Source organism: Rhinolophus hipposideros (assembly GCF_964194185.1).
Source record: "Rhinolophus hipposideros genome assembly, chromosome: 2".
Classification (NCBI taxonomy): domain Eukaryota; kingdom Metazoa; phylum Chordata; class Mammalia; order Chiroptera; family Rhinolophidae; genus Rhinolophus; species Rhinolophus hipposideros.
This window is the reverse complement of record NC_138048.1, coordinates 50,763,793-50,781,520: the sequence shown is the minus strand read 5'-3', so window position 1 is coordinate 50,781,520 and position 17,728 is coordinate 50,763,793. Positions and strand designations below refer to the sequence as shown.

The 17,728-nt window shown below is 33.8% G+C and overlaps 1 protein-coding gene across 6 annotated transcripts in view; it reads left to right on the top strand.

The window, feature by feature from the left end:
* The window catches only part of ZNF148 (zinc finger protein 148), a 103,892-nt gene that overhangs the window by 59,656 nt on the left and 26,508 nt on the right, over positions 1–17,728 (top strand). For all 6 annotated transcript variants that reach the window (XM_081030146.1, XM_081030147.1, XM_081030148.1 and 3 more), the window contains one exon: positions 11,828–11,953. In XM_081030146.1, the coding sequence (XP_080886272.1) occupies positions 11,828–11,953 (126 nt within the window). The remainder of the gene's footprint in view (positions 1–11,827; positions 11,954–17,728) is intronic.

Here is a 17,728-nt window from a genome sequence, read left to right as displayed (position 1 = left end):
GTGTAAGATACAGAACATTTCCATCAGTGTCTCAAGTTTTATTGGATAGGTACTGTTAGAAAGCTTTTCAACTGAGAAATTTATTTCAGAAACTTGAAAAGAAAGTATTTGATTTATCGTTTTTATTCTTAGATCCATTCAAGAGGAATTGGGAAATGATAACTCTTTATGGTCTTTATTTTTCCAGTTTGATGGCAAGCATGTTGAAGACAAAAGACATGTCTGTATTGACAAAATGGAGCAAATTGTGATTCATAATGATATCTGTCACCTTTGTTTTCTAGGAAACTATTGGTTTGTATCACTTTAGTGAGATGATTTTATAAACAGGATTTTCTATGCTATTAAAAAATCATGTTCTAGTTATATTGATATAATAAAATGTAAAGTATTTCAGGTATTTATAAGTCCTAAAGAAGTGTATTTCAGTATTCATGTAGCATTTTATTTTAGTCACAAATTTCTGTGCTACAAAAGAGCAAGAATAAAATTGTAGGCATACTTTCATTTATATTTATGATCATTTTGTTTAATGCCTAGGAAACTCAGATTGTATTTGGCCATTGGTATAAGAGCTCTGTTTTGTTTTGTTTTTCAGTTTTTAAATTTCCTTAAATCTTGTCATTACTTTAAGGAGGCTTATATAGATGTTTTCTCGAATACGTCTTGCCCCAGTTAATAAAGACCTGAGGCTGAGGCTGGGAATTTACATTCTCTCCCTCTCTGTCTCTCTCTCTGTCTCTCTCTCTGTCTCTCTCTCTCTGTCTCTCTGTCTCTGTCTCTCTCTCTCTCTCTCTCTCTCTATATATATATATATATGTATATATATATAAACAGGTGACTTTTCTGCTTCTATTTTGAAAAAAAGGAATCATTTTACTCATTTCAGTGATTTTAAAATACTTTTGCCACATATTTTGTACTCTGATTTATTGCAGAGTTGAACTGCATTTATTGGTAACAAATGATCCTTCACAGTTGTCCTGGAACGTGACAAATCTGTTTGCCTTAGTATGTATCTGCTTAAGTAGTCAGTGGTAGGCTATGTTTCACCCTCTCTTTTTGGCTAACTCCCAGCTTATCTCCATTACATAGTTTACGTTTTCAACAAAGTCTTATTAGTTGTAGCCAGTTCTTACTATCATTGCTTTTCTATTCAAGTTCATTTGAAGGATTCAGAAGTAGTATCGGGGCTGTGTGTTGAAAACGTGCTTTTTTTCCCATTCAAATCTTTCTACTTAAGCATGCTCTTTGGATATCATTTTCAGAAATAGATTTATAGTTGAGCTCATTTTAAGGTGAATAGATGGTAATTTATATTAACTTTCTAGGTGTTTTTTTTAAAAAAACAAGATTTTACTCCCATTCTACATGGCTCTTAGAAAGTGGCCCCATTTCATAGGAATCAATATTTGAGCAGAAAAACATGGAGTAATCCTGCTTCATAGTTTTTCCTGGTGAGTCATGTTGTTGCTTACTGTTACTGATTTCAACTCACCTGGTAAGTAAATGAATCAGGGTATCTCTTCTAGTGAGTTGTTTTAGGGAGCTAATCCAGAATGGTCTGCTTTTCAGTTATCCTCCTATGCTCTGAAAGTCGTTTGGCTCAACTTACCCTCCCTTCCCTTAGTCCCTTAGTTCTGTCTGACCTTTGATGTCTAATTAATTGATCTGGATTTATGAGAGTGGTACTGAATGGGAGTTATACTCTCTTACTTAGGTCTGTGGTGCACAAATGGAAATCATTCTGGACAAGGCTATGATAGAATTAGCCTCTCTCAGAGATGTTTGGTTTTTTTCATAAAATGTATGACATGGTTTATTGTAAAAGGACTACATAGACATTGTAAAAGAATGGAAGAGAACAAAGTAAAAATTCCTTGTTTCCAACACGCCTGCTCTCATTCCAGAGTGATAACTAATATTGATATGCTTCTGGAAATTTTTTATTTATGAGCAAACATACAGAATGTATATGTGTTTCTATATAACATGTTTTGTCATTATAATGTATATTTTGTGAAATATCTTTGTTTTACATAAATTAGGGGATGCTATTTGTATGCTTTTGAAATTTGCATTATTCAGTAACAGAAATTTTCATGTTATTGCTTATAAACTGGCTTATTTATTTTACTGATTAAATGGTGTTCCTTATTTTATTTTACCACTTCCCTATCGATGGATTTTTATTTTATTGCTAGATTTTTTTGAATGCAATAATGGTGAAGAGATCATGCTTGAATACATATAGACATAGATCTCTTTATATATATATATATATATATATATATATAAGCGTGTTCCTTGTATTTCTACACTTGCACATTTGTAACACCATTTCTCTAGGTGTATGTCTTTTAATTGAATGTGACATTCATATAGAAAAGTGAACATACTTGTGTAACCAAGTATCCGGATCAAGACAGAACATCAGCAGCGTGCCAGAGGCCTTCCTCCTCTTCTATCCCTCTTAGTCGCACCCCTCCTTTAATTAAAGATTACCACTGTCCTAACACTTTTATCATGGTCTATTGGTTTTAACCTGATTTTGAATTCAGTAGAAATAGAATCATGCACTATTTACTCTATTGTCTGATTTTTTTATTTTACATTGTTTATGAGATATATCCATGTTATGGCATGTAGCAGTAGTTTATTCTCATTTCTATATAATCGTCAGTTATATAAATATATCAAAATTTATTCATTCTAGTGTAGGCATTTAGATTGTTTCAAGATGTTGGCTGTTACTTAAAGTGCTGCTGTGAATATTCTTGGATGTGTCTTGGTGCATGTACGTACTCATTTCTGTTGGTTATGTACTTAGGATTGAATTTGCTGGTATGCATATGTTCAGCTGTAGTAGATACTGTCAAAAGTTTTTCTTAGTGGTTTTGCCAATTTATACTAATTACTCCATGTTCTTGATATTTGGTATTGTCAGTCCTTTTAATTTTAGTCATTTTGGTGGTTTGACAACAGTATTGCTATGTGATTTTAGGTTACAGTTCACTGATAGCTAATGAAATTTAGTACCTTTTTCATGTTTACTGGCAATTTGGATATTATTTTTTTGTAAGTGCATGTTTACCTTCGCCCATTTTTAAAAATTAGGTTGTTTCTCTTACAGATTTGTAGTAGATTTTTTGTTTGATACATGTATATATGTATATGTGTGTGTATATACATAAACGTATATATAGATATATGTACACACATATATAACAGTTATCTTTTCCACTCTGATTTGCCACTCTTTGGATAAACAGAAGTTAATGTTAATAAAGTTCAATTTATAAGTCTTACTTTTGGTTAGTGTTTTGTGTATCCTGTTTAAGAATTCTCTGCCTGCCCAAAGGTCATGAATCTATCTTCCTTTGTTAACGTCTAGACGCTTTTATGTTTACTTCTCCCATTTAGATTAATAGACCATTTGGAATTGATTTTTGCTGATGTGAGATAGGTATCAAGATTTATTTGATATCTTTTTTTTCACTTATAGAAATTGTTTGCTATAAGCCAGCCACTTTGCTGGCTTAATGTTTCAGTTCTTAGAACAACTTAGTATATTAAGGTGATGATAGTGTTTTCTTTCATTAGTCGTAGGGATTTATATTAAGACTGGACTTAATTTTTTTTAAGATTATGAAGTAACATACTTGTTGAGAAAATGTAAAAAAATTTAAAACTATGAAGAAGAAAATTTACTGTAATTTTACTACTCTAGAATAATAACTACTGACATTTCATTGGTAGCATTTTAGTGTTTACTTTTGTGTGTGTGTGTGTGTATTTGTTTGACATTTGCTGCATATGTATTTGTATGTTTGTATAAAATTGTAAAAGTATATTTATCTACATATTACATGTTTATCAGTTAACCTTAAATCATGAGCATTACACTGTTATTAATATTATTCAAAAGTAAGATTTCTAACTATATGTCATATAGCTGTATTGTAATTTATCTATTATTAGATATTAGACTGTTTGCACTGTTTTTACTATCACATAAATGATACTGTGATGTTATATGTAGACGTTGTCATGTGAGATTATTTCTTCAGTTTAGATTTTTTTTAAAGCTCTTAGTATATATTGGCCAATTTGTAGTCCACAAAAGTTGACCAGTTTATTCTCCCTTTGATAGTATATGAAATTCCCAACTTAATAGCTTTATAAATGATCTAAAGTAGGAAATATGAAATACAATTTCTGAATTTGTATATGATGTTGAGAAAGACAACGGGACTTGGTCTTGGGTAGGGAGTGGAGAAGAAAATGAAAAGATGTCCTTAGACAGGAGATTGAGATAATACAGCATATTATTGAAAGACAGGGAATTTGGATGGAGGTTCTGGTGTTAAAGGAAAGATTTATTTTTAGCAATATTGAGTTTTAGATAATAGAATGTCTAAGAGATGTTTTGTAGAAATTGGTAATCCTCTATATCTAAGCAGTTACACATCTATAATTGTATAATAATAATCATAAGTATTTGTGTAGAACTTGGTGGTTTTCAAAGTGCTCTTCATGTAATCTCATTTGATATTTTGATGTGTATGAGCTGGATATTATTACTACCACTAATTAACTAATGAGGAAATGATTATGATAAGTGTCATCAATCTATCTACTGTATACTGCTATGCACTACAATTAATGCTTTATGTATATCTCTTAACTCTATAGAAATTCCATGAGGATCATTTCCTCAATTTTTCAGGTGAAGAAAGTTCCAAATGATTAAATTTTAGTTGTTTAGCCTAACACTGCTAATATTACTATGGAATTAGATTGTGTTTCATTTAACTCCCAGTGCTTTTCTTGTTTTGCCATACTGCTTCTGGAAGCCAAGTTTGCCCAGATAGTAGTTGGAAGAGGTGGGATTGAAGCTCAAAGTCTTACGTTTCACGTAACTATTGTTGGTGTTTTGTCCACTTTATTTTAAAAATTCTTTTTTTTTTTCTTTAGTAGTAGATGTTAATAGAACCACTAGAAATTCTTTCCATATTCTGGTAGTAACCAAACTACAGTGCACATATGGAAAAATAAAATATACTTATGCAAAAATAATTTTTAAATAAGTTTGGATAATTTAGATTTATTAAGCAGTTGTAGTAATGGAAATAACAGTGGATTAAAAGATTTAAGATCTTGATTTAAGTCCCAGTGTTGAAACTTAATAGCTTGGGTAAGACACCTCCCTAAAGTCTTAGTTTTCTTATTGGCAATTTAAGGATTTAAAAAAAAAGAAAAATTCACAGATCACAGTAGTTAGGATCTCAGTTGCTAGATTTGAAAGATTTGTTTATATTTTGGTTTCCCTTCTTAATGGTATTTTAGACAAGTAACTTAACTTTTGTGGGCCTTAATTTTTTTAGTTTTAGAAGAGGATGAAAATACCTCCAGAGTTATTGTAAGATTAAATTAAATGCAATAGAGTACAGACTAGAGGCCATGTACCTCACTCCCCCAGCCCTCCCCCCAACTATCTTCTAGCATCTCGGACAGTGCCTGGCACATACCTGGTAAATATTAGGTATGTCTTAGTTTATTATGCTGAGGAGGAGGAATCACAAATTTGTAGACTATCATATAACTGCTAAATATTTTTAAAAACAGCTTTATTGAGGTATAATTGATACACAAAAAATCTACACATATTTCATGATACTTGATGCATCATGATTCATGATGCAATTTGATAAGTTTGAGTGCTGAATATTTTTTGTAGTTAGAAATATACAAATTTAGAGTAGTTTTTTAACTTCTTATTTTGAAATGTTTTAGATTCATAAAAAAGTTGCAGAAATAGTACAAAGTTCACATAAACCCATCACTCAGCTTCCTCTAATATCAAAACTTACTCAACCATTGTACAGTTATCAAAACCAGGAACTTAATGTTGGTAAAATGCTATTAACTAATAGTTTTACAGACCTTATTTTAATTTTTTTTTCCCTAATGTCTTTTTTCTGTTCCAGGATTCAATTCAGAATCCCATAATCTCATTTAGTTGTCCTGTCTTCTTGAGTCTCCTCTATTCTGTGGCAGTTGCTTAGTCTCTCCTTATCTTTTATGATCTGAGACTTGATGAGTACTAGTCAGTTATTTTGTAGAATTTCTCAGTTTGCGTTTAATGTTTTCTCATGGTTACACTGACACTGCATTTTTTCACAGTTCCACGGAATTGATTCTGCTCAGTGCACCGTATCAGTTAATACAAAGTATGGATATGTCTTATTACTGGTGATATTAACCTTGATACTTTGTTAAGGTGATATCTGCCAGTTTTCTCCAATGTAAAGGCATTATTTTTCACTTTGTAATTGACACATACCTTAGAGGAGATACTTTGAGCCTGTTTAAATATCCTGTTTCTCTTCAAATTGTTACCTGCTGATTTTAGCATCCATCCGTGGACCCTGCATTAATGTGTTTGCCAAATTATGATTTTGTAGTTTTCTCATTCCTTCTATACTTTATTAGTTGTAGCTGCCCTTCTCTCCCATTTATATTTTTCAGTTTATGTCAGTATGGATATTCATTTTATTCTATGAGTTACAATCCAATCCTGTGATTTATTTGTTGTTGAAATGTTCTAGCTTTGCCCATTAGGAGCTCATTTAGACTGGCTTTTGTGTCCTTTTGACATGCGCTGGTCCTTTTTCAGGCACCACAAGATGCTTCACCACAGATACTCCAGAGTCATCTTATATATTTTCCCTTTCCCCAACTCTGGAATCAGTCACTTGAAGGAGTCCCAGTTCCTTTTATTTGGATAGTGATATTTAGAAACTAAGTTCTGGGTACTGGTGTGCTGGATGTCATTGCTTCTTGTCGATCGCAGCACGTAGAACTAGAAATGCGTGGATGCCTGCCCCCCTGCACATGCACACTCTTCTGTACTAATGCACTGTGTTGGAGGGGCCCAGGCATCTGTATTAAAAAAGGTTGAATGGAGAAGAGGAAGGGGGTGCAGAATACAGTTAAGGTGCTCCTGGATCGGCGGCTCTCAGAATTTCTGGTCTCCCTTTACTCTTAAAAAATATTGAGGATTCCTAACAGCTCTTGTTTATGGTGGTTATATGTGTCAATATTTACCATGTTAGAAATTAAAACTTGAGAAATTTAAATTTTTATTAATTTATAAATAACAAATCCTCTTATGTTAACATATAACTTATTTTTAATGAAATGTAACTCTGTTTTCTAAAATAAAGAATTTAGTGAGAATTTGTTTTACAATTTTACAGATTTGTTTATTGCCTGGCTTATTAAAAGATAACTTGATTCTCATATATGCTAATAATCCATTTAGTCTGTGGTGTCATCACATGTTAGTTAGCTTCTGGAAAATGCGACTATATACTTGGAGAGAGGAGCGTTAAAAAAACCAAACAGGTATTATTATAAAAGCATTTTTTGTCTCATGGACCACCGAAAGTGTGTCAGGGACCTTCAGGATTCCCTGGACTACACTTTGAGAATCACTGGTGTAGATTTGCTGAAACGCTTACAAAATAAAGGTATATACATACTAGAAGGATGGATTCAAAAGGACTGCTATGAGGAATAGGAGAGAACTTAAATCATGATGTTATGGAAATTGAAAGGAGAGAATTTCCAGGTAGGATGGGGGTGGCCAGCACTGTTTCAGGTAAGATAACTTGACCCCTTTGTCTGCTTCATCTTACAGTTATCTAAATTATAAGACGGTGATATGGTTACCCAAATGCAAATTGATAGTGAGAAATATCATAGGGAGTAGGCTAGAGTGTTTGTTGTGAGCTGTGGGTCCCTGAACTTTTTCAAAAATCAAAGGATAGCTTGGACTTGCTCAAACCCTGACAAATGTAGCTTCTTTCACGTTTTTGTATGCAAACATGGGTCAGGCAGAGGGCGGCTTATGGCTCAGGATTCACAGAAAGGCCTGTCCCATCAGAGTGCTGCCGTTCTGCCCAGTCCCGTTCTGTGGTTTGGTGAGCTGTGAGTTTGAATTCTTCCTGTGGACTGGTTACATCTAACTGTTCTTGCCAAAACCACTGTGGAAATACACATGTACACACACACACACACACACACACACACACAGAGAATACACTTGGTCTTAAATTTCTCTTTTTTCTGGACTCCATGAATACTCCCAAATATTGCTAAAATTCTTTCTTTAGACAATATGTTTGCAGTACAGTTAGTTATATCTTTCTTTTTACATTTAAACACTTATTATACCTGTGATCACCTTGATTCAACCTGTTTTCTAGGTAATATTTTGGAGCAGATTCCTTCTGGTGATAAACACATTCTTTTTATCTGCTTTTACTCTCGGAATAACCATTTCTCTAAATTTGGAGCAGTTTTGTCTATATGCTTACTATCAATTAATCTTTCAAAAAGTTTGGTCATAACAGCAAGATGTTGGAAGAATTTTTGTCCACGAGAACTTATAGGGGAAATTTAAGTGGGATTTTAGGCAGAGAAGTAGCTGGTGGAGTAAGGCAGATTATTTTAGAGAGGAGGTAAAGCACCAGAAGCTTGGGGATGGGTAGGAATGGAATCAGTAGTACAGAGTAAAGAGGAAAGCACAGCGCAGTGATGGGAAGATGAGTGAGAATACCAAAAATTCAAGTTGAAAATTGAAAGGAACATGCGGCTCCAGAAATGGAGAGGGGAGTTGGTAGGGACAGATACTTCTGCCAAGTGACCTAAGTCTTTTCTGTCAAGTAGATAATAAAGACTCTTGAAAGCTGAGATGGGGAGAATATAATTGATACCATAGACAACAAGGAGCTATTGTAGATCCCTCATTGGGGAAATGACAAGGAAACAGTTTTATATTAACTTATACATGGAGGAATATTTTGGGGAGATAATAATTCCCTAAAGCAGTGAGGTTGATAAGATTAACTGGAGTGGATTGGATGCCCCTGGATATGGATGGTAGGATATGGAGAATGAAGAGAAGGAAGAATTCAACATTTTCATTCTAAGGCGTTACCTTCTTATTTGGGAGTTGGGAGTAGAGGGGAAACCAAAATTTGCAAACCAAATCAGATATTTATTCACTGCATATATGTCTGGCAACATTTTAGGTAAATTTACATTTACAAATTATATCACTTACTAATATTGAGTCTGGAAGAAAGAAGTTGAGAAGAGTAGCAGATTTGGAAGAAAAAAATAAAAGGGGGAGTATCTATGATAAACTTGCAGTTCTGCCTAAGTCTCGTTTCATCCATGAAGTCTTCTGCCGTAAGTCAAGTCTCTCACTTTGATTTCTGCCCTTATTCCTTCTACCATTCATTTGGGTTGAGCCTGACATTTGCTGTCTTGAATTAGTTTTGTTTTGTTCTGGTTTTTTTTGGGTAATGCATCAAAATTCTCCATCTACATATTTTAAGACCTTTGAAAAGGAGAACTTATATTTAGAATGTGTTCTCAATATCTAGAATTATGCTCTGCATGTATTAGAATCTCAGTAAATTGAAAGCTTTTGTTGTATTATTTTAGACTGAGTTTAACACATAGCAGGCAGTTAATAGCTGTTGAACGAAAGAAGAATGTCTTATTTTCAGATATCAAGATAATATATAGGTGCATGAAATAGTTAAATATAAAAGTAGAATAGATGGTTTATTTAGGGGCCAGAAATAGTGAAATAAGTCTTGAAAAAGAATCATTCTGAGTTCTGGGCTTGTTATCAGAGTCAAGGGAAATATTTTTTCAATATATAGAGACCTCTTTAAGGTTGGGAAAATAAAGATAAAAAATGAGGAATACATCAGAATAATTAAGAGGTGTGTTTTAGAACTTGCAGGAAAGAGCCAGCTTGGAATGTGGAAAGGGGTGAGGAAGCATGGCAGCACTGGACTCTTCCATCGTGTAAGGGTGCTGGGGAGGACGTTAGATGAATGTAGAAGGTAGATATGACGTGGGAATCAGACTGCCGTGGTCCGCTGATGCTGCTGGGTTTGGGTCTGTGCTTTCCCAATGTTAAAAGTCCAGGTACTAATATGAACACTTTGCGTATACATGGAAATAAGTAAAAGTTTCAGGTACATTAATCTTTTTCTCTGTTTGCATATAAAGGCTCTTCCTTGTTTGTGAATAGCTGCTGATTGCAGAACTTACTTGTGCATTTGTCTTGCACTCGACACTTTTGCTAAAAAGTATTCCTCTGTTTCTTATTGCTGCATGCTACATTTTCGTGGTTTCTTTGCACTTTATAAGCGTTGGACATATCTGTTGGAATTACTTTTCGATGCTCCTGTGAAATAGGACAGAAATTCAATAGCTGCTTAGACAGTCTATTATTTTTCCTTCCCTCATTTCAGCCCAAGTAGTTGTATTTTAGTAAACATCACTTCAGAGATGGTGACATGTCTGTATTCCAAAGCCTTGGTGGTGGTAATTTTACCATTCTATCCTATGTTCTAAATAATACCAAAATGAGCCACAAAGAGTGGTCACTAGTACTATTCCGTAACCTGATAGAATTATTACCTGAATAATCATTTACAAAAACATCATGTTTTTATGCCATTGTTCTCCTTGATTTGTGATTCTTACAATGCCTACATTTCAGGAATTTATGAAAACTTCCAGTTCCTTATTTTGTCAGTCTGAAGTACCTGGCTTATGTTGCATTTCCTTATGAACCCCTTTTACACAGCTCTGTCTCCCAACTTGACACTACAAACCCGGAAGATGTTTGTGTTTTTTGCACCTTTTTAAAAGTGTAGTTTTAAAAAAATGTAGCCATTAGTTCATTGTACTTCCTGGATTATCATCAAGGATTTTTTTTTAAAAAGCTTATAAGCAACATAAGTGTATTTCTCACAGTTTGGGAGGCTGGAAGTCCGAGATCACGGTGTATGCAGGGTAGTGTGAGGGGCCCCTTCCAGGTTGCAGACTTCTCCTGTGTCCTCACATGATGGAAAGGTCAAGAATTTCTCATGTGTCTCATAGCCTGTTGAGTCAAAGTTTCTTAGTTTTAAGATTCTTCAAAGATAGATTGAAAATGCAGCAGTGAGGAGCGGATGACTGAGCACCACCACCAGTTCTAATGAGAATTGAGTTACCATCAGTGGTTGTAGAACCTTGGTGTATTTTTTATTTTTTTAGGACCAGCAACTGTGAGAACTGAGATCTAAGGATGGGTAACATTGTTGACATCTTAATGTTTCTTATTGTATTTCTGTATTTATTGTGTAGTTAGCATCACATCTTGTACATAACAGCAGCCTAAAATCAGATGCAATTTGGTGATGGTTTGTTGTAGAGGCTGGAAAAAAAGTGTTGAGCTTAAAGATAATTAAATTTTCATTGTTAGTTTGTCTTCCCTTTCTTTTGATGTGAGATTACCTTTTAGAATTTTGTGTTGTTTTCCTGGTATTTCGTAAATTGAGAGAAAGCCTACCATGAAGTCTAAATATCCTTTTTGTCCCCCTATATTTTATTGACTTTTGGAATGTAACCTTTTTTTATGCTTTTAACTTCAGCATCAGTTTCCTTAAATGTGGGAGTGAAATTGATGTTACTCTCTTGACTTCTCCTTTATTCTGGTAGGTCTTGTAACCATCTTTTTCCAAGACTTCTTTAACCACTTTTTCCAGATAGGTGTTTGTAAAATCTTGGTTTATCTCTCAGTTTATGTACCCTTGATTCTTATTTTTCAGTCGCCTATTGATAAACTCTTCAACACTGTTCACTAGGACAACATGTAATCATGGGAGCACCTATGTAGGTTGTAGCAAAGGATTAAACGTGCAGTGGACTTTTGTTTACTTCTAAAATTGGTGTGTTTTTTTTTTAACAGATAAGTGTAAAGCAGGAAATTACTTTTACTGACGTGTCTGAGCAACTGATGAGAGACAAAAAACAAATCAGAGAGCCAGTCGACTTACAGAAAAAGAAGAAACGGAAACAACGTTCTCCTGCAAAAGTAAGAGAATATATTAAGGTGGTGGTCCCCAAACGATTAATCCTAAACTAGAATCCTAATCTTACGGCAGGAACCTGGCTGGACAGCACAAGGCAGCCCTAAAAGTCTAACGTGGCCTAGCAAAGTTGGAAATTGCATCAGCTTCACCAGGAGGTGAAGGAGGTGGTGGGCTATTGCTTTCAATTTTTCCATTTCTCTTTCACCGTGTCTTTTTCCTAAAAACAAAATTTCTTTCCCTGTATCTCTATTTTGTTTAAAAACTGACAGATGGTAATGCAGTGCGCTGCTTCTCATTCATATTAGTTTTACTTATTTTAATATTATGGTTTTAGGAAAATTCAATACCAATTATTCATCAGGAAACGGTTTTGGGATACCTGTGCTAGAATAGAATGTAAGCTCCATGAGGGCAGGGACTTTATTTTATTCACAGCTACATCCCAAGAGCCTGGGATAGAAGGCATAATAGACCCACAGTAAATATTTTTTGGGTGAATGAATGGATTAGTAAACAATTGACCCACTAAACGTTATTAGGAATTGCTTGCCTTTTTTCCCCACATCAGTACAGTAATAATAGACTATATATAACATTTTGGTATTCCTAGGAAGCCTGTGCTGTGTATTTACATATAGTTATTTTTCATCTTCTGTTTTGTTTTCTCATATATAATAAAGAAGGCTTTTTTAAAAAGATCATGTTACATATAACATGACCCTTTAATTTTGATGGCTGTTCTTGCATTTGTGATTTAAATCATAATCATTATCATTATTGATGTATTTTTGGACTCAGTGGTGTACTTGAGCCAGCTTATACTGGCTTGCCAGAATTGATTGCTAAGTTTTCAGGAATTTTGCAAGACAGTGCTAAAACTATTGGTAGCTTCAAATTAGCCATCGTGAGAATATTTATACCATGGAAATAAGCAGTTTCCAACCCCCTGACCCTTAATCTGTTGTTAAACATTTACATACCAACATACCACTACTTTTGGGATAGATAAGGATGACTATTATAGAAAAGTTTGAAAAATATAGAAACTGAAATAACCCATAGTCGCATTTCCTTAATTTTCTGCCATATTCCCTTTCTATTTTCAAATTTGGATGGATGGATGGATTGAGCAACAGATAGATTTTCCATATTTTTAACACTTAAAGTGGTGTAAACTATTTTTACATTTGAAGTCATTAATGGTTTTTATAAGAATTTTATTAGCTGCATAATAAATTATTTTTGATGTATCACATATTCAGTGATTGTTTTGTTTGAAAATTGTATTCTCTTTACCTTCATTTTAAATCATGCTGCACTTAAATATTTGTATATATATATTCATGCACTACTGAATCAAAATGCATGATTTTTTAAAAAAGTTTATTAATGTTACTCCTTCCAGAAATGTGCCAGTTACATTGCTTCTTGAAGTGGACCTAAGGTGTGTCTGTCTACACACTCATCAGCCTTGAGTATGAGAGTTTTTCTTTTTTTGTGGCTTAAGATGAGTATATCAATATAGTTTAAATTTTAATTTATTTAATTATTGGTTATACTAATCTTGTTTTTTTCCCCATAATTTTATATTTCATGTTTTATATTTCATGTTTTGTGAAATCTCTCCATCCCTTCCTCCTTCCCTTTTCTTGGGGTGAATGTTTTTCTGAGCAATTTATATGGTACTTTTCATTGTTTTGCTTTTTATATTAATGAATAAATCAAATTCTTCATTATAGAATAATACCAGTTTTAGAGGAAAAAATTAATTTCTAATAGTGATTGATTATGTTACTTTGGGTTCACTAATCTGTTTCAAGGCTAAAAATAACATACTGTGTTTTCCTGAAAATAAGACCTAGCCAGACAGTCAGCTCTAATGCATCTTTTGGAGCAAAAATTAATATAAGACCCCATCTTATTTTACTATAAGACGGGGTGTTATATAATTATAATATAATATATAATATAATACCCAGTCTTATTTTACTATAATATAAGACTGGATTGAATAGAATAGAATAGAACAGAACAGAATAGACTGGGTCTTATATTAATTTTTGCTCCAAAAGACGCATCAGAGCTGATTGTCTGGGTAGGTCTTATTTTTGGGGAAACACAATTATATATGTAAGTTCTACATTTTCCTTGATATTTTATTGCCATATTTTTCTGGTACTATTCTTGAGTGTAATATAGTCTGAAATTCTGACTAAAACTCAGATTATTATCTTCTAGTAGGGTGTTACTTGGTGGTATGCTCTAGGTGTTTGTAAATACAGATCAGATTTTTATAGAGTTTAAGGTATTTTGCTTGTCTATTTGAGATAGTTAAATTCATTTATAATGTATTATAATATTTCTAAGAGTTTTAAGTATTTATATATCTCTGTAGTTGCTAGATGACAGATTTGGCCTATTCCAAGTATATTGTATATAAGAAAATGATTTGGGGCAGTCTTTTCAGGGAATTCTTAGGATGGTGAAATGAGCAGAAATAATATGTGGCAGACAGGGGTGTTAGAATAACAAAAACAGTTTTTAAATTGTTCTGACACGTTAACATGTAACGACGGAGAGTGGTTGTGGACTGTTTTTAACACACAGGTCTGCAATCTCCAGGTGGATGGTTTTTGTGTCTGGAGTCTTAGAACTTTGAGACATAACAAGTGAGTTATTTTATGTTTTCTCAGGCATATGTTTAAAAACTTACACTTCTGATTTTTCATTAAAGTAACTCTTCCTACCCTTTCATGTGAAGAGCAACAAAAGCTTATCTTGTGTTTATTAATCAATGGTATTGCTTGTTTTAAATTCCTTAAAGTTGTCTTGAAATTTCTCAAAGAATTACAATTTATTATGCCAGAGGTCTCCACTCTCTCTCAATACCTTTTACAAATCTTGAATTTTGCCATTGGAGTATTTTGAATATATGTCACCACTGTGTCATGTTAGATTGGGGATCTGTCTAAAACTAAAGTAATGTGATAGACTTTTAGTAAAAATATCAGAGCTTATATATTCATATAAATGTGGCTCCCTTCAAGATAAGCTTTGTGGTGAGTAGTACTGTATTGTTAGGTCATCTTTAGCTGCCATGGATTTTAAGCAGTAATTGCTTTTTGAGCCTTTGACATATGGCAAAGCCTAGTCTTCTTAAGGTACATTTGATACTTGAAAATTGCCAGAATACATTTGGCATCATGTCTTTAGAATTAGAGGGTGGTCAGGTTATTTGATTCTGTCATGTAATAAGCTATTTTATACAAATAAATTTTTCACATAATAAATGCTAGTCCCCGTTTTTAAATGTCAAATTTAATTTACTTTGTTGGAAATCTTTAATGGGTTTTCTTTTCAAATATAGTGCATTTTAACATGATTCAGCTTTTAATGTCTTAGGGTTGATGTTGTAAACATTAAAAAAACAACAACAACAAACCCATTTGTATTGTAATGAAGCCCTCTGGGAGACTGATGTATTAGGGCTTTCCCCGCCTTAACCGTGAAAATTCTTGACTGCTAGATTTTGGTTTTTAACTGCTTATAATAGCTTAGCTGTCTCGTTCCTTAATGACATGCTATTCATTTTTACATGGCTATACGTATGTGGCCACTTGACATCACATTCTGTTGCCCCTTTGAATCTGTTTTTGTCTTGTTGTGAATTAGGACTACAGAGAACTAGTTACTAGAAATGTGTGAAAAGTCTCAGTTGACCTAATTCAGTTTCCATGCATTCATGGTTTTCCCTCCTGGCTCTCTGCATTAGAGTCACCTATAGAGCTTTTCCATTTATAAATACCGAGGTCCCATCCCTGGAGATTCTTATTCAGGAGATTTTCATGTATACTTTAAAGAGTCCAAGGTGATTGTGTAAATCTTAAGTCTTGATACTAGAAGTTTCTGGAGAAATGAGGTATTTAATCACCTGGCTTTGCTGTTGACCTGCTAGTTGATTGATTAGGAGATAATATTTTCCACCACAGAAGGTTTAATGAGGATTGTTAACATTGATGAACTCTAAGAATCCTTTTCAGTAAAATATAACAACATCGTCCTAATCCAGTATTGTATACATTCTATAGGCCTTTCGAACTCCTTAGTAATTGAATGGGATAGAGCAGGGTAGTTTTTAATTTTGAAATGTATCTCCTTTTTCATTCTCAGCAAGTAGTGCTTGTGATACGCCAGGATCTCTTATCAGGTGCTAAAGAAAGGAACTGAGTTTGCTTGTTTTAACACTTAGGGTGGTCTGAATAGGAATTGATTATTCAAAGTTGTGCCGAACTCAGGAAGGAAGAGCATATTCCACAAGTCAAATTGATTATAAATTATAATAGAGAATCCTTTCCTGGCAATATATTATATACCAGTGGTTCCCAGAAAAGATTTGCAATTTTGATATCAAAAAATTTAAAATTAAATGATAAAAAGTGAGGAAAATTTAATTAAAAGCAACAGAGAAATAGATATACTAGGTACTTATACTTTGTCCTGTATGGTAACCTGATTGCGGAAGAAGTGGCTTTAAAGATGAAGAACTGATTATAAGATGGAATAGACATAGAATAGTACTTAAGAGAAAAATGAAGAAAATTAGTAACAGAATTTATTAATATTTAATTTTCCCAGGGAATTACAAATTCTGGGTAAACTGTTTTCCACAGAACTGAACCCTAACTTAAAAATATTTTGATGTAAGTCTTTCTTTAAAAAATATCACATACTTCTTTGCTTGATATTTAGTAAATGTGAGAGAAATACCTTGTCTAAAACTCAGGGTCACGATGCTGAGCGTCACTGGACTGTGCTTATGATACAGTGAATTTCGTGTGCTGGCACTGCCAAAAGCTTGCCATTCCCACCCCGCTTTCTTCCTCCTCCTCCCCTCTCCAGTTCAAGCCATTATTTCTCAGTCTAGTTGTGTAGGACACAGCTCCCTGGCCCATGCTGGTATTTTGAGCCTTGCGCTCCCCGCTGGCTGCGGCAGTCGGTCGCCAGTCATTGGTCGGCTGCTCACAGCAGAAAAGTTTGCCATTTAAAAATGACATTTGGTAATATGTGAAAGTAAAATTGGAAGACAATAAAAATCCTGCAGAATGAAAGGAAGTGACAATGAGGGTGGAATGTTAGCAATAACTAAGATGGTCAAAATGTTGTGGTGTTACTGCTCTGGGCGACTTTGCTATTTCGTTGTATGTCTTTGGGGTTGTACTGTTCCTCCATTTCTAATTGAATTTGGGGAGTAAAGAGAATTTTAGAAGATCTCATTCCCCATCCCCAGTTTCAGTAAAATAACTCATAATAGGTGAGATGTTTAAACTACTCCTCTAAGTTGTCCTTGGGGTTTTAGTGGTTTAGAAGTTGATTTAGATTGATTTAAGAATGTAACCTATAATCATTAGTTGAAAATATGCTTTAATAATTTCAGTAGTACATAGTAGATATAGTATACGTAGTACAGAGTGGAAAAAATCTTGTCTGCTTTTTAAGAGAGCAGAACTTGCTCACTGAGGGGTATCAGGTTTCAGTTATTCAGCGGCAGTGACCGGTGAGGACTGGCTGACTTGAATAGACAGAGCTTAGTACTTTGCCTGATGAAAACTGGTATATCATTTAAGATAACCATAACCGTATATATATATATATATATATATATGAGAACAGGTTTGGCTCAACAAAAAAATATATCTACTACTAATGGACCATGAGATTAAGAGGGCCGGTTAGGGGAGGAGTTCCATTTGGTATTGAAAATATTTACTGAAAAAAAT